This window comes from Telopea speciosissima, chromosome 6 (assembly GCF_018873765.1).
Source record: "Telopea speciosissima isolate NSW1024214 ecotype Mountain lineage chromosome 6, Tspe_v1, whole genome shotgun sequence".
Classification (NCBI taxonomy): domain Eukaryota; kingdom Viridiplantae; phylum Streptophyta; class Magnoliopsida; order Proteales; family Proteaceae; genus Telopea; species Telopea speciosissima.
The window spans coordinates 54,507,004-54,533,502 of record NC_057921.1 but is presented as its reverse complement, the minus strand read 5'-3'; the positions used below and the strand labels follow the sequence as shown (position 1 = coordinate 54,533,502).

At 37.6% G+C, this 26,499-nt stretch overlaps 1 protein-coding gene and 2 pseudogenes across 1 annotated transcript; 1 reads left to right on the top strand and 2 right to left on the bottom strand.

Annotated features, from left to right (window-relative positions):
• Positions 1-12,155: 12,155 nt before the first annotated feature.
• On the bottom strand, positions 12,156-17,992 carry LOC122664668. The gene is made up of 5 exons (XM_043860600.1): positions 15,261-17,992; positions 14,321-14,967; positions 13,606-13,815; positions 12,773-12,987; positions 12,156-12,511 (listed from the first exon to the last, which is right to left on the bottom strand). Exons 1-5 carry the CDS (start codon positions 17,938-17,940, stop codon positions 12,469-12,471), a joined length of 3,795 nt encoding a protein of 1,264 aa, XP_043716535.1. The 5' UTR covers positions 17,941-17,992; the 3' UTR covers positions 12,156-12,468.
• A 639-nt stretch (positions 17,993-18,631) lies between these two features.
• LOC122665040 lies at positions 18,632-19,144 on the bottom strand (annotated as a pseudogene).
• A 6,645-nt stretch (positions 19,145-25,789) lies between these two features.
• LOC122666348 lies at positions 25,790-25,901 on the top strand (annotated as a pseudogene).
• Positions 25,902-26,499: the final 598 nt, after the last annotated feature.

The window sequence follows — 26,499 nt, the reverse complement described above, 5'->3', positions numbered from 1 at the left end:
TGTAATAAGTTAAAATTTCTCAATTCTCATCTAATCCCAACTTTTTATTTACTCTAATAATACCCATTTGAAAGAAAAAAAAATTTTAAATAAATAAGAAATTTAATATGGAAATTAATGCTACAAGACTTGGAATTCACATTAGAAACACAACAATTATATTACATTATCATCTTTGGTGGTTTCTATAGAGTGATAAGATTGTGATATCAGAGGACCAAGCTAGCCTCACGCTATATTGGTTATAAATCTTTGTGATATGAAACATGAGGTTAGGCCATAAATAATATGGTCATCTATGAAGAATCCAACTACTTTCCTTTCCTTTGAACCAATCAATTCCTTTAATCTTATACACGTCGTTCGTGCCGACAACGTTTTAATCATCTTGAAATTCATGACATAATTAGAGGTTAATTAAGCTGTTCTTGTTGGACTATATTAGTCATGGTTTTGGAATAGACAAAGTTTATAGGTGTGGAATGGTGTTTTTTTGAATCATAGTAGTAGGGTCCATGAAAGGTCATTAATTAACAGTTGAGATTGGTTTTATTACATTTCAAGACTTTCTCCATAAAGAAAAATTATTCAAGAATGGATATTTAGGGTAGGTTTTTAATTAAAGAGGTCATGTTAGGAGAGTAGAAAAAGGCTTGGCCCTAAGACATGAATAATCATGTTGGACACAAAGAGAAGAGAGGTGGGGTGGGGGGGGGGGGGTCCAAGAAGAAGCTCTATATATAACTCATGTGGTGCCACTGTGATAAACACTGGTACTTGACAAGAAACCAAAGAGACACAGTTGTGAAAACTTTTATGTGTAGTGTAGCTCAACCACCAATCAATGGCACATATTACAAAGAAGCATATATCCAAACAAACACATTCAAGAAAGTTATAGAGAGACATGATTCTTCACTTCACTGCTGCACCGACACATGCATGATGGAGAGAGAGAGAGTCACTTTTTTTAGTGGGATAGAGATGACCCACTCTCTCTCTCTCTCTATCCATATCTACTACAATAATCTTTAAAAGATAATCTCACCCAAAACCATTGAGAATTTGGTCATGAATCTCTCTACCTAAAATGTAAGTTGTCCTTCCAATTGTAGATTGGAGCATTAAATACTAACCCCCCCCCCCCTCCCCCTTCCCCCCCAAAAAAATTATGGCATTAAAATAAGTGTAATTGTGTTTGCTTTTAACCTTAAGAAGGTACCATTATCATGTGATTTCTCTACTTTTTTTGTTCTTTTTGGGTTGAATTAATGTGAATTTCAGCTTTACTAAACTTTATACTTAACAAGGAAAAAAAAATATAGATCATCTATTTTCCTGGTTTCAATCAAGTAGGGTTTTTTGAAAGCTCCATAAAGGAATTGAGAATCATTTAGCCTTATTTTCTTTTGTTCTCTTTCTTTGTACCTTCCTAGAATGTTGTGCTCCATTACTCCACAGAATAACCAAGATATGGAAGCTCTTTTTTTTTCCTTTTTTTTCTCTCTTCTCTTCATTTCTTCTGGGAGGGGTGTGGTGTGGGGTGTGGGGTGTGGGGTGGGGTTGGTTTGGATTGGATTGGGTTGGGTGAGGCAAGTAGGTAAGTTAGTGGTTTTATCCGATCATCACACTAACTTTACCAATTGAGAAAGTTAGCAATTACTGGTTGGATAAGAATATTTTGCTGTTTAATTAGCATTAAACAGCCCCTAATCTTGACTAATTAGATCAAGAAGTTGAAAACATTTGTCTATTAGCAAACTTAATGTTCTTGATCAATTAGGTCTTTGAAAAGTGAGATGTTGAGATGTCTAGAAGAGCAAGGCCTAAAGGATTACAACATTGACAGACGGTTTGAAAGTAAAGAGTGGCCTAGAAAGACAACCACCAAGAAAGGTGAGGAATAGTAGTAGTAGTAGGAAGAGGAGGAGGAGAAGAAGAATAATAAAGCAACAAAGCACTAACCATGAAGGAACCCACCAAACCAAACTGTTGAAAAGAACTTTTACAAAAATTAATCATAAAAAGATGGAATTCCCTTGTCATAATGGGTTGTGCCTTTAAACCTGTTTAGGATTCTTAATTTTTAATGAAGGGGTACCCACTACCACCACCAATGCGTCTGAAACTAAAAATGACTTAGTTTGAAAGATAACTTTCCTATCCATGAAGTCCCCATAATAATAAGACATTGAAATTAGAGAAGCTCTGTGAGAAACTAAAGGGGCATGATATCACTTGAAAAACACACATTCTATCTTTAGTGTTTTCTTGAAAGATTGGAAGAGATCATGAGATATGGACAGCAAAAATAATAGAATAATAAAAAGGATAATTTAGAGGTCTTTTTCTTGCTGTTGGCCTCTTTCACCTGGCCTTGAACAACCTACCTTCTTGGTAGAGCCCCAATAAGTTTTCCCTTCTAAGTCAAAACTTGGAAAATTCAGGAATATTGTTTTAGGGTGTTGACCAGGTGTGTTGACCTGGAAACTGTCCAGGATTTCTAGATGAAATCGTTTCTCTTCCTTGATTAACAATAATGTGAAGCTACTTCTGAGATCTCTGCAATAAACAGTTAAGAGACTTTACCACCAGGTCAAGGGTTGTACATAAAACTAGTTTCAATTGTTGCTCAGTCTTTTTCTTTGACAGCAAATCTCAAATTAAACCATTAGTTTCCAAATTCAAACATATACACTGACCAAAATATACGCTATCTGCGGTTAGGAAAATGTTACAAAGTCACAGACCACACCCCTGTTATAAGGATTCTAGAGGGGATGAGTACTCTGTACTAAAAGAGGTCAAGGGCAACAAAATTGGATCCATCGACATGCCTACCTTCCACAAATTTCCAATTTGATTAAATGTCCTAGCCGGAAATCAAGGACAGTTACCATCACCATCAATACATAATTAAGCACCAGCAGCAACCTTGACTAAATACTAGCAGAAAGAACTGAAGCAAAGGATCAGCCAGTTTATGTACAAAGGGAAGAATTTACACTTGGAATTTGAATAGAAGTAATAAACTTCTTTGCAGAATTGGCAATTGGAAGATGGTTTTACAAGAATAATTCAGCCTGGGGCTTTTCATATTCAAAACTGAGCTTCTGTGGAACATAATACACTTGGTCCACAACATCACAGCATGACCACTGGGTAACCTTCAGAACTTCTGATCCTATTTGATAGACCAATATTAAAGCTCAAATTCAACCTTTAGTTAGTCGTAGATATTCCAAGCTACCTCTGCCCCTCCCTATTAAACTTAAGGGTTTTACACTTGGATCCCCTCCCCAATAACAAGGGAAGAAAAATGAATGTCAACACTACAGAGAGTTTCTTGATTAGTTTCGACCTTTTTATACAATCTAGGTAGAGAATAATCTGATACTTGTTTGGGTACAGTAATATCTTCATCATTCTTCTCCTTGGATATCTCAACCTCCTTCCTTTGTGTAAGATTGGATTTCTCAAGCTGGTTAAACAACTTTGACTTCATCACCAAACAGGATTTCAAATCTTCCTCATTTCGAGCTATGTTCAATTTATCAATGAGACCATTTACTTTTTGAAGACTTTTCTGCTTGATTGTCTTTTGTTCTCTTTGGCCTCATACACTCCTGCCCATCCAGATCATCAACGCTGGCTTGTACCCCCTCAAAACTGCACTCCGATTTCAGCAACTTCTTTAATCCCCTGGGGCTTGAGGATGGTGATTTGTCTGGAAAAGTAGCATTTGCTTTCAGAACTGCAAATAGAAGTTGATCATCATCAATACGTAATTTCAGAACTGCAGAACAACTTCTAATACATGACAAAATCTCAATATCTACTTAACCATAAGTTAGATCATTCCCCATTATCCAATGATGAAACATAGAAGGCAAACCATTGCCTCTGGGCATCATTTAATATAGAATGTGCATCTACCAGGATCAACATTAAACCTGTCAAAACCCAGACAGAGTCGATAGACCATAACCAAACATCAATACGTAATTTCAGAACTGAAGAACAACTTCTAATACATGACAAAATCTCAATATCTACTTAACCATAAGTTAGATCATTCCCCATTATACAATGATGAAACATAGAAGGCAAACCATTGCCTCTGGGCATCATTTAATATAGAATGTGCATCTACCAGGATCAACATTAAACCTGTCAAAACCCGGACAGAGTCGATAGACCATAACCAAACATCAATACATAATCAGAACTGAAGAACAACTTCTAATACATGACAAAATCTCAATATCTACTTAACCATAAGTTAGATCATTCCCCATTATCCAATGATGAAATATAGAAGGCAAACCATTGCCTCTGGGCATCATTTAATATAGAATGTGCATCTACCAGGATCAACATTAAACCTGTCAAAACCCGGACAGAGTCGATGGACCATAACCAAACATAAGGATAAAATGTTAATGACATATGAGTCTTATTTTGGAAAAGATACTACATGAATTTGATTCACTGCCAAATCAAAAGCAATCGCAAGGTCACTATAACTTCCTAGTTAAACTGCCGCACACTACCCGACCGATGTGGGATTAAACTCCCCTCCCAATCCTGCCATGGAGCGCATTCACTACATCAACTCCCCCCAGATTTGGACCAAGGGTCCCCGCATGGCCGGTGCACGGAAAACCCGCTCTGATATCACTTACTGGCGTCCAACCCAAAAGCCCGAGCTTCAAAGTGGAGAGGCTCTTCCAAGGTCAATGTGGGACTAAACTCCCCTCTCATTCCTGCCATGGAGTGCATTCACTGCATCAGAAACATAACCAAATCTCAAACAAAACTTTGTATACCTGGTGAGTCGCACTGAATTTCGTTTCGACCTTTGTCGAAATCGAAAATTTTCAAGAGATTTCGGTGGTTTTGACTGAAATCTCAAACTATGGTCTCAGGTAAAAATGAAATTGTAGAAACAACAACAGCATATTAAGGTTTCAAGTAAAGATGAAATTTTATAAACCAAGGTTGGAAGCTGAATCGCGTCATAGGGTTTTAAAGCAATGAAAAGGGAATGAAAATCAAGGTGGCTGGTTTTGATTGGAGGATTGAGAATGTTTTCAACAATAAAACTGATATCAACTAGTCATGGGTGTGAAGAATTTCTCTTTCATTGCTCATCCTGGCTATGGAAAGGATTGCTTTGATGGTGTGGAGTGAACTACAGAAAATCATATGGAGTAGAATCACAGAAACACTGAAAAACTGTGATAAAAGTAGAGGAAGAAGAACTAGGGAGTCACGTGAGTAACAAACCCCAAACTAGAACAACTAGACCACATAATTTAAAATTATCGACTGCTACTGGAATTTCAATTCATAGACCATTATGCAAAGAAAATAAACGAGTACAAAAAATAGAAGTGAAGAAAATATTCACATACAGACACACACACACACACACACATATATATATATAAACCCCATGGTTTTCAATTATAAGTTTCTTCCACTTAAACTCTAACTTAACACTAAACATCTCTTATTCCAACAACTCAAAACTAGAACTTCACAGAAGGACTAAGAGTTAGAAACTCTAGTCTAAATCGTTAGAGAACTAAATACATCTGGCCGAAGCCCCTCTAATATCTAATAACCACTAAATAATTCAGCTCCAGTGAGCTAACTCTGTAATTTCTAACCAAAACTATACTAAAAGAGCTAGTCTTTGCATATGTGATCCCCTTCCTTCTATTTGTGCCCAAAATCATCATAATGGTGGCACAAGATCATAATGGAATATGTCAAAGCCTTCTTCCATAAACCGTAAGGAGCTGTCAACGATTTCCATCATTAAGAACAAAACATTAATCAACAAAGCCTCAGGCCACTTAGATTTGGCTACATAAATCTCGAAATGAGAAGTGGTATGACTGCTTGTTCTGGAAGATATGGCCATGGATTGAGTGAAATGTCATGTCGAGACTCATGTAGCCAAATCCTTTTTTTTTTTTTTTGGTAAAGATCATGTAGCCAAGTCTAAGTGACATGAGGCTTTGTTGATTAATGCTTTGTTCTTCGTTGGCTAAACAATCATTTGGTTATGCTATTTTGGCTGTTGAGATTCATGTAGCCAAATCTAAGTGGCATGAGGCTTTGTTGATTAATGTTTTGTTCTTAATGATGGAAATCGTTGACAGCTCCTTAAGGTTTATGGAAGAAGGCATTGACAAATTTCGTTATGGCCTTGTTCTTAATGATGGAAAGCAAGTTTAAAGCTTTTTTTTTGGGGGGGCTGGTGGTTTTAGGTTGAATGATACCAAGATAATCTTTATGCAAATAACAGAAATCCAGATACAACAAAATCTCATTAGCAATTCTATCTATATGAACTTCAAATGTAGTCAATTGGCTCATGGTCACTACAACTAGAGATTTATCAGCAAGAGATCCCAAAGCAGGAATATGAGACATATCCAGCGGAAAATTTCCATGAATAAGGTTGCTTAAAGATCTTTGAAATACAGCAACAGCATTCCAAACTCATTTTTCACTGTCTCGATCACCCACAAGGGAATAGTCATACTCCTCCAATAATTAATTCAGGTTATGACAAGAAAAATCCCCATATTACAGAAGATAGCGGACAACAAATGTCAAAGCAACTTGAAATTCAATCACCATACAATGCCAAGATCACATCCATTTATTTTATTTTTTTTCAAATTTTCAAGAAATAATGAAACAAAAGATAACCAATTTAAAATGTTGAATTGCCACATTTCTCACTCTCAAGTCCAATAACCACTGACAAATATCGAAACCAAAATCATAAAATTATCAACCATGTTTCTTACCAAGGAATTATGACGGATTTGGTCGACAAAAAATACCTTTTTGAACTACCCTCCAAATTCCACTGTCCCTCGACAAAATAAATAATGAGCCTCTTGCACCAATCTAAAGAGATTAGCACACTTACCTAATAAAATGCTAGGAGATACCTCTAGAAGTTGGCCTCTAAACCACCTCACCATTAATGATTCCAAAACATTCACAAAAGTAAGTCCGTATCAAGGAGCATGTAAACCCTTTAACAAAGATCACATAACTCAACTGTCTGAGCCAATATTCTTCACAAAATCTAACCCAATCACCACACTCCCCACCTAGAAAACGACCCAATATAGGTACAGACATCGGACATGAAGTAACCATGGCACCAGACTTAATACAACAACATTAAAGGTTACATAAAACAGTTGTAAAAAAAATGTCTCAATAAATTGCCACCAAAACTTCTGCACTGATTTTTTTCAATTGTCGATTTTTTAGGGGTTTTGTTATTGATTTGTTTTGAAGTAAATTAAAGAACCAGGTATACTCAACAGAGAGGATATCGATCAGCTCTCTACTCAACCAACATTTTAGTAACTCAAGAAGCCAATTCAAAATCAACAAAGTATGTAAATTCATGCTTTTGTTCAACTAATCAAAATCTTACCATATCAAGTAGATTCCAGATATTTTAGAAACCTGATTGAAACTATAATTAATTTATTAAAAAATAAATAAATAAAACAAAAAGGCGTCAAAACAAAATGTACAGATTACATCAGATAGATATGACATTCCATCAAAATAGAGGATCACAGCTTCAACGACGTATTGAGAGCTAACCACCATATATTTTAGGTTCAGATGAAAAGATTCACAAATTTAGGGCAAGAAAGGAACACTATTGGTAAGTAAAATCAGCTGTCTTTCCTCATTGACGATGCCCAGAAAAACAAAAAACCGCCCATAAACTGATAAAGAGGTGCGCACTAGGAGGAGGAGGACAGAAAGAAAAGAGAAAATGGCTCCTAATTCAACGCATTGTTTCAACTATATAATCATAATTGAGACGAATTGGCGATTACGAGCACAAAGAAAATAATATAACACACATCCAAAAAACCAATATAACATCTAAGAAAAAAAAAATGTATCCCATTCCTGAATTTTGTAGATTCCCAAATTCCCTAGTTCTTCATATGAGGGTACCAACGTCGCGAGAGACAAACCTGGAACGAGCAATGTCGCCGCACTTGGAGCACTTGGCCTTGTTGAATCCGCGCAGGTTCTGCTTCGGTGTGTCGGAACACTGCGAAGTGGCGGCGGTTACTGTGGTGGAGGTGGTAGTGTCGTTGCCATTGTTGCTTTGGACAGGCCACCATATTTATTGATATTTTTTACCCCACTTTGATTGCTGAGTGCTGATTCGATCCAAGACTCATTTTTTTTGGGGGAAAATTACATGATTAGCTACTTTTGGATTTTCATTTACAAAACTGTCCACTGTATGTTTGAGTAAACAAAAATAGACAAAAACAAGTTAAGGTTTACAAAATTGGACAAAATAATCTCTCTCTCTTTTATTTTTTTAGACATTTTTACCCCTGCCATTGACTTCTCACCCAAGCATCCTGGGTAATCACAGGGAAGGGAAGGGAGGGGCGGGTTTGGGTAGCAGAGAATGGCGGTGGCGGGAATAGGGGTGGGTTGCAGGGAACGGAAATGCCTAGGCGAGAAGGACAATGAAAAATGTCTAAAAAAGTAATTTTGGGAGGGAGAGACACTATTTTGTCCAGTTTTGTAAACCTTAACTTATTTTTATTTATTTTTGTTAACTCAAAAATAGAGTGGACAGTTTTGTAAATGAAAACCCAAAAGTAGTTGGAGGTGGCCAACTAATACTGGGCCCCCATGTTTACCAAGGAGGCAAGGAGTTTCTTCTCAAGCAGGTGGCCACAAGGGGGGAGGCGAAGTTGAACTCAGAACCTCCAGCTTCCTTAGGCCTCGAACTAAGACTTTATAATTGAAAACTTCGTTCCCTCAATCGATGACCGTTAAAGACTTCAAATTAGAAGTATAACTGTATAAGCAAGTGTGTTGGGGCTTTGGATGAGTTATATGGTGTCCCCTGATTGGATCGGGTCGAACTGTGATCTAGAATACTCAACCCGATCCATCCATATTATTGATATTTCTCCCACAATGATTATCTCCTCCAATTCCCCAGTGCTTGTAATAGGGGGTGGACCCCACCCGGGCAGGGATAAGATGGTCATTGTGCCCCTCGATCTTTGTCCCCTCCAGTTCCTTGCCCGGCCCAGTTCCCCAATTCCTCTAACAAGGGGGGCTGGAATGACCATTCTACCCCTATATGAACACTCTGACCGTGTGGGGTCCACCCCCCCCCCCTATTAGAGCAACTAGGGAACTGGGCCGAGTAGGGAACTGGAGGAGATAATTCCCCTCCCCTTCCCCCCCCCCCCCACCTTATTACAGGTGCTGGGGAACTGGGTCAGGTAGGGAACTGGAGGGGACAAAGATCCATCTTACCACACTTGGTAGCTTCTCAGATATTTAATCTTTTTTTTTATGAAAATAAAAACTTTATAACTAAGAAATAAACAGAATATTTACAGTCTTGTCCATACAAAAAGTGAAGATGACAAATTACTGCTTTTCTAGAAAAGGTATGCATCCAGAGAATTATAGAATTATCTAGGGTTACCAAAAAATAGATATCATCCTAGATACAAGAATTAAGATCAATCAACAAATGCACCATATCCAACGGCCAAGAACTTTGTGATGGTTGTGGAATATGCTGAAGAAGCTCATTTATTGAAATCCAGACTTCCTTGATCTTAATACCAGACTAGAACTATGCCGAAAACCAAAAAGTACTGTAGTTACTTCTGGCTCCAATTCATGGTACGCTGTCAAAAAACCTGCATGTGCTAATATCACTCTTCTTTGAGTCAAAATACAAAATGTCCAAGTGGATGATCTATGCCTGGCTGGAAGATTCTTGCACAAACTAAGAAGGGAAAATTACATGATTAGCTACTTTTGGATTTTCATTTACAAAACTATCCACCCTATATTTGAGTTAACAAAAATAGACAAAAACAAGTTAAGGTTTACAAAACTGGACAAAATAGTATCTCTCCGTCCCACATTTATTTTTTTAGACATTTTTACCCTTGTCATTGCCTTCTCGCCCAGACATCCTCTGTTCCCTGCAACCCTGCCCTTGTCCCAGCCATCGCCATTCTCTGCTACCCCAAGTAACAGAGGAAAAAAAAGAGATTTCTTCATAGGGGAACTGCTGAGGAAGGAAGGAGAGTCACTGTTTTGTCTAGCTTTGTAAAACTAAACTTGTTTTTGTCCATTTTTGTTAACTCAAACATAGGGTGGACAGTTTTGTACATGAAAACCCAAAAGTAACTAATCATGTAATTTTCCCAATTAATACAAGCAAATCAAAATACGGTACAGTTAAATCCTTAATAGAGACAGGCACATCAATGGTCATAATTTTATCACAACTACAGTTGCTAAGGGTGGATGGATGAAGATTGAGATCTGTTATCCACCGATTGATGAGAGTCATGATCAGCCTTAGCGTTCCCAATCACAACCCTGTTTCCTGACTCCCAAATAAAATAACAAGTAATTATAAAAATAGAGAAAAACCAAATACGAGAATAATTTTCAATTTGTTTGTTGGAAAAAAAAAGATATACAGAAATGGGAAGGTTTTTAACTCAATCATGAAAAAAAAATTTGGGGAATTTTCTCTCAGTCCATTAACTTAATAGCTGATTTGATATGATTTTGATTTCATGAAATAATTAACAAATATATTTTCACTTAAGAAATTGAAATTGCTTTGATTGCATCAATCTAAAATATTTCAAGAATAAGAAATTCACTTGGTAGCTTAATTTCTAGGAATAGATTCTCTATATTTCTTTGGAAGAGGGTGCGGTGGTGGTGGTGGAGGCAGGACGGAGATGGGATCTAGGGCGGGGCTAGCAGCAACATGGCAATGGTAGTGGCAGATGGCAGCAAAATAGAGTGATTTTGCTTTCATTTCTTTTAAACATGTCAAATGACACATTTACCCCTGTTAATGCTCATTAGTGAAAATTGATTTCAATTTTAATATTGAAACATGTCCCCAGCTATTTCATTATTTCAATTTCTCATTAATAAGGTGAAAAAAAAATCATACCAAAACCATAATTTCAATTTATGATCATATGAAATTGAAATACAAATAATACCAAAACAGCACCGCCACCTTTCCCGCCCCCACCACTACCACCCCCACCGCCACCCCCACCCCTCACCCTCACAAAGGAATATAAAAAATCTATTCTCAAAAATTGAACTACCAAATGAATTTCTTATTCCAGAAATATTTCAGATTGATGCGACCAAAACAATACCAATTTCTTGACCAAAAATCTATTTGTTGACTATGTCATGAAATCAATCCAAATCAGCCAAAACAGATTGATTTTGCTTTCATTTTTTTTTAAACATGTCAAATGAGAAATTTACCTCTATTATTAACATATGCTCATTAAAATGGAGCACACAATAAACTTGAAATTGATCACAATTTCAATATTAAAACAAGTCCCAGTTATTATTTCAAATGAATTGATTTCTTGCACCAAAAAAATGAATTGATTTCCATTTCTCATAAATAAGGTGAAAAAAAAATCACCAAAACCATAATTTCAATTTATGACCCCATGAAATTGAAATAGAAATCATACCAAAACAGACCTAATTCAAACCTCTAATGATGGGATATCTAAATATCATGTGTCAAAATGGCCAATCTGCATGACAAATTAAGATTTGTTGCTCCATCATAGAGTGAACAGCATCATCACCAATTATCACCATGCTCATTTCCAAGTGTCAAACCCCTTATTTAAAACTTATGAAATAATCTGGAGCACCCAATTACCCTTCATCAGTCAAAAGAAGTAATAAGAAGAACAAGAAGCAAAACAGAAGAACACATTATCTCCCTCAAAACTGTGATGAATGGCAATAATAATTTAAGCCCATCTACATAGCCTCTTGAATTGAGAAGAGGTTAAGGATGCCTCATGGAAGTTAAAAGCTCTACATGATTCAAAAAAATGAAGCCAGCAACTGCATCCATATGAAGTTACAGAAGTTCAAATGACCAATGGCAGTTAGAACGTGTAAAACATAGAAGGAATAACATTTATTTACATTATGCAAAGAAAGAATTGGTAGACCCAAACTCACATAAACATAAACAAGTACAATGCAAAGAACTGAGGCTAGCATGTCAAAAGAAATTAATTGAAAACTAGAGATCTTGTGGTTCACTAATTAGCTTTAGTTTTTTGCGTTTATCTTGATACCTACAGATTGTGAATCACAAGGCGTAACCGAGATGTCGAATTGTACATTTTACGGAGGATCATTGCCACTCAATTCCAGGACCTCTTCATCCACAATCCAGTAAGTGGGGCAAAAGCGGCTCTTCTTCAAGACACCTTGAAGTAGATGGGATGGCCTGATTTCTACTACGTCACCAAAAACCATATATACCCTCGTAAATTCAATTATGCATCTCACCTAGTGATCCCCCTTCCGGAGCATCTATCAATGCTTGGTTGGTTCCTTTAGCTTCGGCTTGGACCTCTGCCTGCAGAAAGAAATGGTTCACAAGGAAATAAGACAGAAAAAGGATCATACCCAACACCCCATTTATGACAGAACTGTAGATAGAACTTGAAAATGGTATATTACTCTGTTAAAGACCACATCAATTAACTATCTAGCTTAACTAAACTGACGAATTAAAACTAGCATATAGTGTCACCAAACCACTAGAAACTTATCCCTGACAAGAATATGTCATCCAAAAACGTACAAGTAGAATGCCTTCACCAATATTAGAAGTTACCTTTTGGTAGATTTGCTGGAACCAAAAACACCCTTCATCAATGAGCCAATATCCACAGAGCGTTCACGCATGATCTTATCATGGTACATCTTGCTCCCAATCTCAGAAATTTCTTCCTCTACCTCTTCAAGTGTTTGATCCACATTAAGTTGGAGCTCCCCTTTTCTGATGACAGTAACATTGAAACCATCTGCTTTGGCTTCTCGAAAGGCATCCTATAGATAAGTAATGATTACTTTAGAAACACACAGATAAAATAAAGTCGAAGGTCTCTCATATTTAAATGCCAAAGAACCACCATAAAACCTTAGAGAGGAGACACAAGGACAAGGAGCGCTAAATTATCCACAAAAGAAAAATGTGAAGTTCAGAGCATGACTCGTCGGTATTCATGAACTCATGCTGTCTTAGAAATGATAGTACCTAGTCTATATGAGGCAACATGAGTGCACTTTTTCATTCTGAATAGCGGACCCATGTTGTTTTGGTTATAATCAGCTTGACCAGACAACTCAACCATTTGACAGCTCAAAAACTGTTGCAAATCCCCTTTGGCTGTCCAAGAGCTCCAACAGTTAAGAAATTAAGATCATCCAGTTTGGCTAATATCTGATCTAGCAGATCCTGTGAGTGGGGCCCACCCATTGAACTGCTGCTTTATAATGCTAAGCACCACTGATATATTGTGAGCCACTACCACTAAAACTTTGGTGGAACGAGGAACTACCTCACACATGCCCAAAGAATTATGTTCATGGACGTGACTTAAAGGATGCAAGTGGAAATGAACCATAGAAACCTACGGCTTATTCTTACTAAAGAAGACCGTTTACCTTAGGTGGGCGGGCAACAACAAAAGCATGGCCATTTCCAAGCATCTCCATATGAGCCTGTATGATATAGCATAAGTTTTTGGAATCTCCAGCATCCTCAAAAGCAATTACATGGTATTGTTTCGGGTCCAATTCTAGATCACCAGCCATCTCCAAAGAATAAAATCCCACTTTCTGAACCCCATCTTGAACTGTGTACAGTTCAATGCACTGCAGCAACAAAAAAGAGGGGGGGGGGGAAGTGAACGGTTTAAATTTGCCACCAAGAGCACACAAGCTAAATCCACTACCCTATAGCCTTATGGATACAACATATCATGTGAATGGACCAAGGATGTCGCCTCAGAGGACCCTGTAATTAGTTACATATTATTAAATATGATCTTCATGTAAAGATAAATATATAGTCACAAGATAATTCCAGAAAGTTTTAACTGTTAAATAATGTAACAAAGATGCATTACAATGATCTAGTCATAAGGCATAATCAAAAATAGTGTCATGGTTTCTGTAAAAAAAACTTCCTAAGTAGTAAAGGATCAATTAAGGTTAGGTACAATCTAGCTAAACAAAAAAGGGATGAAAACCCAAATGCAAGCAGCTTGAATCCAGTAGTACCAGAATTCGCAATTTGCAAATGTTGAACACGTGTACTTTTTCTTGTTCAGTAAAAGCAAAGCAACCTAGCAAAAAAGGAAATGGTTCAGATAATTACCAGTATGCAAGGAAGATCTAACCACCACAGATAGTCCTCTTCTTTCTCTTCTGCATGTTCACGGTACTTACTGACTACAGCCTGTGGTCCAAACATTTCCATCTCTCTTTTGAGCCTGTTGAGTTTCTTTTCTATGTATCTGCGTTTCTTCTTGGGTATCCTGGTCATCAGATCAGCTGCTTCTTGTATTTCCTCCTCAGTGATCCATCGATCCAAATCCTTTCCCATATCCTTCATTACGGATTTAATCTCTGGATCTGTCTCGGCATTGTAAGCTTCTAGGAACTCTCGGGACCATTTCTTTGTATGTTGCCAGTACTCTTTACCTGATTTTTTTCCAGCTCTAATGGAACCATCACTGCTCTCAATAACTGTCTTCAGCTTTGCAGAGACACCACCCTGAGATATCTTCCTTTGCTCACAAACTGGTGAGGAAGTGGAAATATCATCGGAGGATAGGGATTTTTCTGATTTTTGAAGTGTGTCTTGCGCATCCTCATTCATGGGGTGTGAGTGTCCCATGTTTCTAGCAACAACTGACTTCTTCAGTTCTGAAAAGTTGTTAAGAAATTCTGGATCTTTATCTACTGGTGGACCCTTCCAGCGGGGCATAATTTTCTCTGGTGGATCATACAAGCTAATACCATCTACAGGAATAGCAAACAAATGTACTGGCATGAAATCTGAAATGCTCATATTATACTGTGAAATTGTATGCAGAACAATTGAACAAGTGACTAGAAAAGAAAGGAGAAAATTTTGCCCCTGAGCTTGTTCCACATTTCAGAGGCATCCGAGTTATCAGTGTTGAATACACTAGTATTGGATACGGCATAACCCATTAGAAAGAAAAAACGATATTAAGATATAATCCAACAGCAGCTGTACATTCACTCAAGGAATGGCAATGAAACAGAAGAAAGTCAAATAAGACAAATACCTGTTCCATAATCAATATTTTCAACTCTTGAATGAATCCATTCATGCAAATTCAACAGCTTTGCATTCTCTATCTCAACTTTCCTTTCAAGACCCTTAAAGAATGCATGCTTATCATCAGCATCCATCAGGTGAAACGGATCCCGCCCAGCCAACTCATTTTCTCGGACCTGAAAGACAATTTCTTTGAGGCCATCATCTTTCATCCATTCAAATTCACTATCATCATCATTGGACCCGAGCTGTGTTATGTCAGCAATTGAAAGTGACTCATCATGACCTTTTTCTTTAGCAACCATATAGTTTTCTCTAAAACCAACTCTAATCTTTGAAACAATGGGCTCAAACTCCTGAAAGTTTTTCTCCATCCAACTATCCTGATCTATATGCAGTGGTGCTTCTGTACTGCAATCACTGCCTGTAGAATCCTGCGAAGTTCTGAACATCTTCAGATCATCCACCTCATTCTTTTCCTGTACATCTTCATGTTCAAGAACCTTGACTGGAAGGGACTGTGAGATATCAGTAGCCACTCCTGTTCTCCTTAGGGTAGAATCTTCACAAGCATTTTTTATGGATGTAAGACCTGGTGTATCATCAATCATAGAAGTTTCAAGCATACTGTTATTTTTGTAATTTAATAGGCCTTTCTTGTCCTTCAAATCTTGATCAGCAGCAGGGATAAGATTATCTGTGACCTTTTGGAGGTTTCTGACTTGGGGTTCTAGGTCATCCTTCCTTTTGGCACGTTTTTGGGAGAGGTACTCCCTGGCTTCCTTGACGGACCGTATAACCTTAGGTTTCATCCCAATAGAAATCTTATCCAACGAATTTGATGTATCATTAGTATCATGGGATTGCATCACTTCTTTCATGTGGGGTGAGTGTATAGTTTTGTCACTCTTTTCCAGATCCCATGTATTTTTTTCCCCAGTTTCAGAAACTACCATGCTACGCACTGTATGATTCCCAGAATCAGTACACTCTGTGGCATCTCCAGATGATACTTCACCCAAAAAGCCACTATCTTCTGTCTTAGGTTCATCTACAGATGTGGGCCTTAAAGTTCCATTAATTCCCAAAGGGTTCCATGAATCACCTTTTGAATGCTTATTTTCCATGTCTGATTGCATCACTTCTTTCACATCTAATAAGTGTGAAGTACACTCTTTCTCCTCAGGAACCCATTTGCTGCTTCTTCCATCTTCTGTGGTTTCCATGCTCGAAGACCTGGCATAAGTCTCACTTTTCTTGGAAAAGTCTCCAAATGAAAATTCACCCAAGAATCCAGTATCTTCTTCCTTAGAATCATTTACAGATAGGGAGCTTATAGTTCCATTTATGCATCCAGGTTTCTCTGAATCTCCATCTGACAGACTATCTGGAAAACTCACCACCTCTTCTTGACTCTTGCCTTCTTTCATTCCGTTGTGTATGTTCTCTTTCACAACCTCGTTTTCTTCTTCATCCCTGCTGAATGAGGAAGACTGCTGTTGCTCAAGTTGGCGTGCACGTCTGGCCATCCCTCTAATTTCCTGAATTTTATCATCAAAATTATCAGCTTTAGAAGTGAGGGTACTGGCCGAATCCAGTAATGTCAATTTATCTTTTGATTCCTTTGCTTTCAAAATTCTGTTCATAAGTTCTTGCTTGTCCAACGGAGGCCTCTCAATTACTGGTTCTAAAGCGTTAGGGAGCACTTCAACAGTGCTAGCCATCATCTCCTCTTTCTCCATCCTTGACTTCATCTTTCTCCTCAGCATTTCCTTCTCCTCCCTGGACAATTCCACCACATCATTGTCAGGCCTGAGCACCCTCCGAATTGCGCAAAACATTAAGGAACCGCACAGCGTTGCAAATCCAAGACGTGAGACCTTCCTAGACAAGTTGGGTTGAAGAGCAACGGAAAGGAGTCTACCAACCAAACTAGATCGTTTACACGAGACTACAAACTTAGCTATCGAGCTACTTTTTGAAATTTTATAGTTCCCAGTCTCAATATCTCTGGCTAAACGCTTTGCACCAGAAATCTTCAAATTTACCTCAGTGGAGTGATCCTTTAACTCTGGTTTTCCAAAAGACCGAGTTTCAATCCGGCTTCTTCTCAGTATTTCACCTTCATCAACTAAAACTCTCTCCACATTCCCATCCAAATCCTCAAAAACTGTAAAAATAGGACCAGACCCAATTCCCCAAAACTCTGGATCCTTCGTATATTGATCGACCCAATTCTCCAATTTACTCCATACAACAGAATCAGAAATAAGTTTGGGTTTTGTTACAATATCAGACTCAACTATATCCCCCTCTATAAACCCAGAACTATTCTCATTAGAATCACTAAAATTCAAATTAGTTTCAGTGGAAATGCCATTCGGAGTTTGCAAATTGGAAGAATCACGAATATCACGCACCTGTTGTTGTTGTTCAGTGAGCTTCTTCCTCAAATAGTTCTGCCGCCTCGTGGCTCGCCCGAATTGAGACCAAATGCGCGACTTGACGCCATTAGAACATATAGGAGGACATGAAAATTGGGTTTTCAGAAATAAAGTCGAGTCGCTTTGGTTACTCTTTAGTGGGTATTTCTTGCACCGATTTGTGGAGAAAGATTTGGGTCTGAAAGCAGGAATTCTATAGTAGAATCCGGTTTTTGAAAGGATTGGTGCATTAAGACTATCCATGGAACTGATGGGCTACCTGTAAGCCTGCAGCTGCAAATCGCTCTCTCTATCTCACTTTTTTTTTTTTTTTTTATCCTCTTTCTTTTTTGGTTAGAAGGACCTGACAAATAGTACAGGGTAGACTTGCCGGACTCTGAAAAGTAGAAAACCAGAATAACACATAAGTTAGATAGCCATGGACGTGGCGCTCAAAAGCTTAGTGTTAGTGTTGGTAACCCAAAAAACCTTCATCTTTGTACAGCACGACACCACGTAAGCTCGATAGCCATGAACGTGGCGGCTCTCAAAAGCATGAGTGAGTGTCAACTCCTGGTCACCAAAAATCCTACACAACATCGTGATTCTAAATTGCGGTTTAGATTTCCACCAGATTAGGGTTTAAAATTGTACCCAAGAAAAATTTATCGTTCAGACTCGGTAATTTACACATACAACCCCTGAGATTTAACAAAAGTATAATTTTACCTCTTAGTTTTGGATAATTTTGCGTACCCCTTGAGGTTTACAAACGTTAATAAATACATCCATTTTGTCAGCTCATGACTAACAACGTTAAAAATATGATGTAAACTGACAGAATTGCCCTTGCAAAGAACAAAAAAAAAAAAACCATGCAACTCATCTTCCCCAAATCGATTGGGGAAGATGATTTGCAGGCATCTCTCTCTCTCTCTTGTCAGAACGAGAACTTCTAGCCAAAGATTTCAATGGCCTTCACCTCTGGCTTCTTTACTTCTTCCTTGGGTATAGTAACAATGAGCACTCAATTATCCATAGCAGCCTTCACCTGATCAATCTTGGCATTCTCAGGCAACCTAAACCTGCGCAGGAACTTGCCACTACTACGCTCAACCCGGTGCCACTGGTCACTCTTCTCTTCCTACTCTTTGCTCCGCTCTCCACTAATATGGAGAACTCTGCCTTCTTCCACTTCAACCTTCACTTCTTCCTTTTTGAGCCAAGGAAGATCAGCTTTGAAGATATGGGCTTCTGGGGTCTCCTTGATTCAGGAATTGGCTAAAGCAACTATTTCATTGGAGAATTGGGAGCAAGGAATAGATAGGGAAGTTGAGAAGGGAAAGTTGTTGAATAGATCATAGATGGTTCGCCGGCCATCAAAGAAGCTTGGGATGATCGACATTGCCACTAATTTAGGTTTTGTTTAGGGATTGACATGAATTGTAGAAAACTCTTCATAGATTGCTCGATGCTTGGCGTAAAACTTCATGAACGTTGTGGAGGAAGGACACAGAGTCCTGTATGTATAGAACAGGGGAGGGAGGATTCCAGTACTTTCTCGTGTTTTCCTTCACCTGTCTTTAAAATTTCTTGTGAATCTATTGAAAAAAGAAGACCAAATCCTTCTTTTTCCCATTAGAGATTTAGATTTAGAGAAGAGAAGAAGGTAGAGTACTTGACAAGACAGAGAGAGAGAGAGAGGGATGCCTGCAATTCATCTTCCCCAATCAATTTGGGGAAGATGAGTTGCAAAGTTTTTTTTTTTTTTTTTATGATAAGGAAAAAAAAAAACAGTACAACTAATTACCCTGCGCGTAAGTTGCTAGGTTACAAACTATATCCAAATAAACGGGATTCTTAAAGTTACTAAAAACTATATCTGATGTACGATGGCTGATATACATAAGATCCTTGATATATATCCATGGCCAAGGAGTGTTAGTAGGGGTTGGAAGAGCATTAATTAACTGAGAGTTAGAGCACCAAATCTCCTTGATATGTAAGCCTAGAGACGTAGCATGGCAAGACCCGTCTTGATATTGTACAATTCCGGATCCCAAGCCTTTGATGACAAAATCTGTCCTGCACCAAAAAACAAAAACCTTCCATCCATCAAAAACAAATACGCCCAGCCTGCTAGTCTTATCCCTGGGGTCTGGATTCCTGCACACAATAAGATAGGATATTCATACCTAGGAATAAGTATCCAAGGACATACATTGTAATAAGAACAATAATCCTTAGGTACAACATTGGGCAAAGAGGGAAAGGGTTGTAAATTTAGATCTAAAAGCCAGCGTGAAACCTGACGCAGAACCCCTAATGCATTTGGTTTTTCAAATCTAAATAAGACTTTATTCCGAGCATTCCAAATATAGTAGCACGTAATTATAAACACCTCAAAAAACCAAGAGAAGGAGGCTTTATGTAATTGTTTGGAAGAAAAAAACCGAACACAGAAATCACTTATGGAGTCATAAACCAAAGATTCAGTGCGTAAACCCAAAGGGCCGGCCAGCCACCCAGATGTGTTTGACCCAGTCGCAAGATAGGAAGAGATGCCAGTAAGATTTGATACAATTTCCACAGAATGCACAAGTGGGATCTAGCTGTGCCCATTTGGAAAGCGAAGCCTTGACTGGAAGTCCTGCATGTATCACACGCCAGAAGAAAATCTTAAATTTAGGATGAAATTTGAGTTTCCAAAAAAAATTCCACCAAGAGGTGAAGTAAAAATTGTTGGAACTTGGAGAAACGAGTAGAAATTTAGCTACAGTATTTGTGTTAAAGATGCCATTTTTATGAAAGATGCACCACCATTTGTCATCAGAAGCAAGCAATTTTACATTAACAATCAAGGGGTGCATGTGAGAAGGCAACAAGGACCGGGAATCATTGGATGAGTGCCTCTCCTATCCCGCAATCTGAGAGACCGTGGTCCTTTTGTCAAGATTAGATAGAGAGCTTAAAGCATGATTGGCTAAGCAGGAAGAAAAGGATGGATTCCATCTATCAGTCCAAAAGAAAGTGTCCTTACCATTTCAACTTTCCTGATAACCATGTTCTCAAGACTAGGAATCATATGAGCAATACTATTCCAAATTGAGGACCCTCTTTTCAATCTAGTGATTGGATCAAAGAAAGAGGTGTAAGGAAAATATCTTGCCTTAATAATCCGTGCCCATAAGGAGTGTGGTTGAGTTATCACCCTCCATCCAAGCTTTAGCAAAAGGGCCTTATTGTGGATTTCAGCTTTTCGAAATCCCAGACCATCTTGCGGCTTTGGTTGACACATTTTTTCCTAAGCTATAGGGGTGACATTCCTACCACACTACTTGTTTCATAGCTAGAACCTTAGGCAAATCGAATCAATATTCCTGCAAATTTTACTTGGGAACAAGAAGCAATTCATAAGATAAGCAGGGGTTGAGGCCAAAACAGACTAGATTAAAACTTTGCGACCTGCATAGGATAAGAGGTGGGACTTCCAAGTGGAAAGTTTGTTCTGCATTCGGGTTACAATATTGTTGAGATCCTTAACCTTTGACCTGCAAGGAAAAAGATTAGTACCCAAGTAGGTAGAATTCGGAGGCATTTCCTTAATTCCAATCAAATCCCCAAGAGTTTTCCTAGTAGAAACAGGGACATTCTTACTAAAAAATAATCCACTCTTTGAATAGTTAATTTCTTGGCCAGAAATATCAGAGAAAAGGTCCAGAATTGCCTTCACTGTTGATAAATCTTCATTCACAACCCGACAAAAAACAAATATATCGTCAGCAAATAAAAGATTAGTAATTTCTGGTGCAGTCCGAGAAATCTTGACACCATGAAAAAGATTCAAGTCCCTATAAGCAGCAAAGAGGCGTGACAAAGCCTCCATTGCAATAATAAAGAGGTAGGGACTAAGAGGGCACCCCTGTCGCAAACCTCTGGATGCATGAAACATCCCAAAAGGGCTTCCATCCAACTTAATGGAGAAGGATGTGGTGGAAATAAGAGCAGAGATAAGTTTCTTCCAATGGTCACCAAAACCGAGAAAGTCGAACAGGGATAGAATCAGACCCCACTCGAGTTTATCATAAGCTTTGGACATATCCAGTTTAATCACCACATAGCCAGATTTGCTGTGGAAATGCTTAAAGAAATTGAAAATCTCATGGGCGATGATAATATTATCAGAATTATCCAAAATTGGGAGATAAAATTATATTTTCGTTAAACTTTACGGGTGGTATGTGTAAATTACCCATAAATTTATCTGTAACCAACCCGCTAGGTTAGGGGCTGTATAGCAACGTTTTTATTCTAAATTAGTATTTTTGAGTTAGATATAAATTTTTTTTGTGTGTGCTTTTGTTAATTTGGAATACTGTATAAAAAATAATGTCTCCCACCTGAAAAGAATAGAAACACGTATGAAGTGCATATTACCAGAATTATTTCTTCTATTTGTACTAAATTATTAAAATGTCATCCTATATGTTTTTTCATTAGTCATATTTGATAACACTATTTTAGCCATGTAAGCAAGATCGTTGAATGTATCAATCAAACACGTGTTGTGGGCCAGGTGGCAGAGGTGTTGGTGAGTTGAGAGCCTATAATATCGAAATTGGGCTCCTCTACGGTGCAGGGGTAAACTACACATTTTGTGGCGCGACACCAAAGCTCACCACGTGGATGAGCTCCCCTTTGGATGGCCAAACTTTGAATGCAACTTAGGTCAGGGCAAGCAAATCCCTAGCAGACCCAGCTTGAATTTATATGGGCCTTTTAGCCCGTGGGCTAAGTTATTTTTGGGGAAATCCCCAAACTGAGGTTGGGCTGGGCTAGGTTCAAGGTTGAGGCCTAGAGCTCAACCCCACCGGCTCCAGACCCTTCTTGCTTAAGTACCTATATGTCTGTGGGGTCATGCATGGATCACACATGTACCACATACATAAATATCTCCTATAATATTATATTCTGTCATTCTCATAATCATTTCATGCTAGTGTTAATATTTCCTCTAAATTAGTAAATTATCATAGAGATTCAAAGAAGCAGGTAACTGTTCACATTTGCTGACCAAATTGATACATTTAAGTCTAGGTCAACTAACTTAATTATATCTTTTTGGTCGGCAAATGAGGCTAGCTTGAAAAATATACATATTTTAATTGAAGGCTCAACAATGCTAATAATCTCATTTTGATTTAAATTAAAGCCCTTTGTTTTTTCATTAAAAAGCATGAGAAAGCCAAAGAGATATAATTGTATAAGGCAAATTATGTCATTAATTTTATATTTAATATTTAATTTAAAATATTTTCTTGACTTGCCTTGACTTAAGAATGATTTATCTGAGTCAACTTTCTTTTTTTTTTTTAAATAATTCAAATCGAGTCAAGTGGGAAAACCTAATTTTCCAAACTTGCAAGGGATGAGCACATTACTAGTTTTTAATTCTAAATTTGGTAAGGGGGGTGGGGGAGAGGGAGGGAGAAGAATAAAAGCCACTGTCATCACTAAAGCATATATTTTGGATCCCGAGATCTTATGATAGGAAAGATTATAGGCAAAAGCTCCAGAAATTTGGTTATGTTTGGCATGAGAATGAGAGAAAAAGACAGGAAAAAAAATTAAGGTTGCAAATTTATAAATTTTATACTCAAGTCTTTGTTCATATGAGTTAATGCAATAATTCCAATTGGATTGAGGGAATCTTCATGCAAGTCTCCTAGTTACATGTTTGCATATCCAAAATTTAAAAAAGGTGTGCATTTTACTCTGAATGTTTCGAAGGTCAAAATTAATTTTATTCAAAAGGCTCAACATTTGTCATAATATGAATTTTTTATAGGAAACGGCATACAAAAATGCACCAATGAGGTTTGACAAAATGATTTTGTAGATAAATAGAGAGATGAGGTGCTAGCATACGTCCTACTCTCCCCGACTGCTCAAAGAATCTTTTCCCATTTTTGCGTAGATATTGAATGCAAAATAAAGAAACAATGTTTTAATATAATCTTAAGCTCAAAATTAAGATCATTTTTATTATGAATTAGTTCTTTTAATTTACTAAGCATTCATCTTTCTTATTAATTCTTCCATCTTCCTCTTTTTTTTTCTTTTTTTTTTTTGCTAAAAAATTAAAAAGAATATGTTAAGAAAATTTTGAAAAAGAATTACAGAAAATATGTCTGAGCATTCCAGACTAATAGTGAATATAAAGAGCTACAAGAGACTCCACCTTCGACATTGCCATCAGCAAGGAACCTGAAACTCACCCACTAAAACATACTAATAAAATAACCAAAATCTTACGTTGCATTGCACATCCCTCGGCATATTCTCCTTACTATGATAAGGGAGGACCACTTGAGACAATGAAAATCCTTGTTTAGCCGTCAATTTTGCAAAGTAGTCGGCTATTGGATTTGCCTCCCTAAGACGGTGCCATATTTTTCAAACCCTGTCAATACTACTTCTTTCTCTTAGCTTGGTGATTTCAAAATGATTTTAGCCCCATATTGACATTTTTCTCCAAACATGCCCAAAATTATCAACTTGCACACATGGTTATAGGAACTAGTAACGACTTAGTATTGGTCGTTATCGATACCAATCCGAATAGGCCCATATCTGTTGGGATCAACATTCAAGTCATGGAAAAACCATTTTCTACGATCGGAACCCAGATCGGTCCAATATATGTTTGCATCAGTCAATATTTGTTTGGATCAAGCCGTATTGGTCTGTATCAACCCAATATCAGTCTGTATTGTCCCAGCATCGATCAGTATCAGCTCTATCAGTATGATATTTGGCTTGCAATGTTTCATATGATTTGATTCGGATCAACCGATCTCAATTGACATCCAATCCAAAGGTTGATACCAAAACCCGACCAAAAATCAGTCAGGAATCAATATCGATCTTTGCTGATACTGATATGGGTCGATTAAACTGATCCATTCAACCGATCCGATACCAACCTTAGAACACACATTCATTTGTGGACGAACAATCTTTTTGAGTTAATGACATTTTTCAATCATTTAAACCCTTCTTTTGTTAAAGCTCTCACTGTCAATGGGAGCTAGATTTTTGGTTTTCCTTATTAGTGGACAGAACACATCGTGTCTCTCTCTCTCTCTCCATTGGGTCCTCACAATAACGTCATCAAGTAGGTGTCATCACCTACACAAGCTTTATGGTTGTGCCGTGATTGAGTCCGCCACTTCCTCCCTCCATTTATTTTTATAAATTCTATTAAAAAAAAGGGTTTATGTTCTCTGTGCCGCAGCGCAGGCTGCGATCAGACACATGGGCCTGCCACTTGGGGGCAAGGTGATCATTGCGCCCATCCCCATGTGTCTGGGCACAGCCTGCGCCCCCGGTACAGAGAACATTCTCCTTAAAAAAAAACAGATAGGTAGTGTACAACACGATCTGGCTCTCCTCCAATCGTGCCCGTGGCAAGAGCTGGAGGGTCCAACCCAGCAAAAAAACCCAAAAAACAAGGATGGTTTTGAGACCGTATGATTGTATCCCAGCTGTGAAAGGACCAAAACCATCCTTATTTTTGGGTGTTTTTGCTGAGCTGGACCCTCCAGCTCCTGCCACAGCCAGAGGAAAACCAAATTATGTACAACATGGCAACAAAAATAAGCAACTCTTTCTTGTATTTTTTGTGATTGTGAGCTATTTTGTTTTTCAAGATAGATTACTCTAAAAGAACTTTTATATTTTCATAATAATAAATGCACTTGAAAAGTTGTTTTTTTTTTTAAGGGTGGGGCTTGGACTCAGACTTAGTGGATTGAAGGAATAACTCGTTTATTTAGTGTTCAAATAATACCGGTAGATGATATGTTATGTATTTTATTTTATTTTAGTAAAACAAATTAATTTATTTCACTAAATATTAAAATTAGTTAGATTCAAATTGGATATGAGAATCTTTAAATCCAATTGGATAACAAAAATACCCAACCACATTGGTTTTTGTGTTTAAGTAATTATATAGTTGAAGTCCAATTTATGTCTACCAGCACTTCAAAGAGTGTACGTGTTGCAGTGTCATCAAACTCTAAATAGTACTAGTAATAAATAATTTGGGGTCTATTCGGAGATATGTAATAAAATTAAAATGATACGGAGAAGATTAGCATGACCCCTGCCCAAAGATGACACACACACAAATCAATAAAGAAAATGTATAGAATATTTTTTTTAATACTCCCTGTGTATCTTGAACGGTAAAAAACACTAGCTATTTGATAGATGAATGATGGTCGAGTATCCCTATCAAATGACTGAAATATTGATTGTTTAAAATACATGGTCGTGTATAAAACCAGCTCTTTTTGTAGAATCTCCTCAACACTATTGTCATACCAACTGGGTAGAAATAATTTGACAAATAGCATAGGAGAGTATTTGGAATTCCCCCTAAAGTAATTGATAGAAGATTCCCATGGAAATACAAATGAGACATAATCTTCCTTAAGTCATGACGAAGGAAAGAATTCCTTCACCAATGATAATCATCGGGTTTGGATGGGTGTGAGGAAACATGAAGAGCATTTTAGACCTTCAACATATAAGTGGAGTAATGATCACCTTAGATTTTTGGGTGAATCCTTCACCATGGGTGAAAGAAAATTATTTTCTATACAAGTGGATGGATACTAATCAAGATTTCATCCTTTTAAAAATAAAAATTATATTTTACTAAAATGTAGGCTAGAAAGTGGCCGCATGGACGAGTTGCCATGCTTAGAAACATGTCCCAATTGTTTTTCTCACTTGATCAATGGTGTGGTAGTT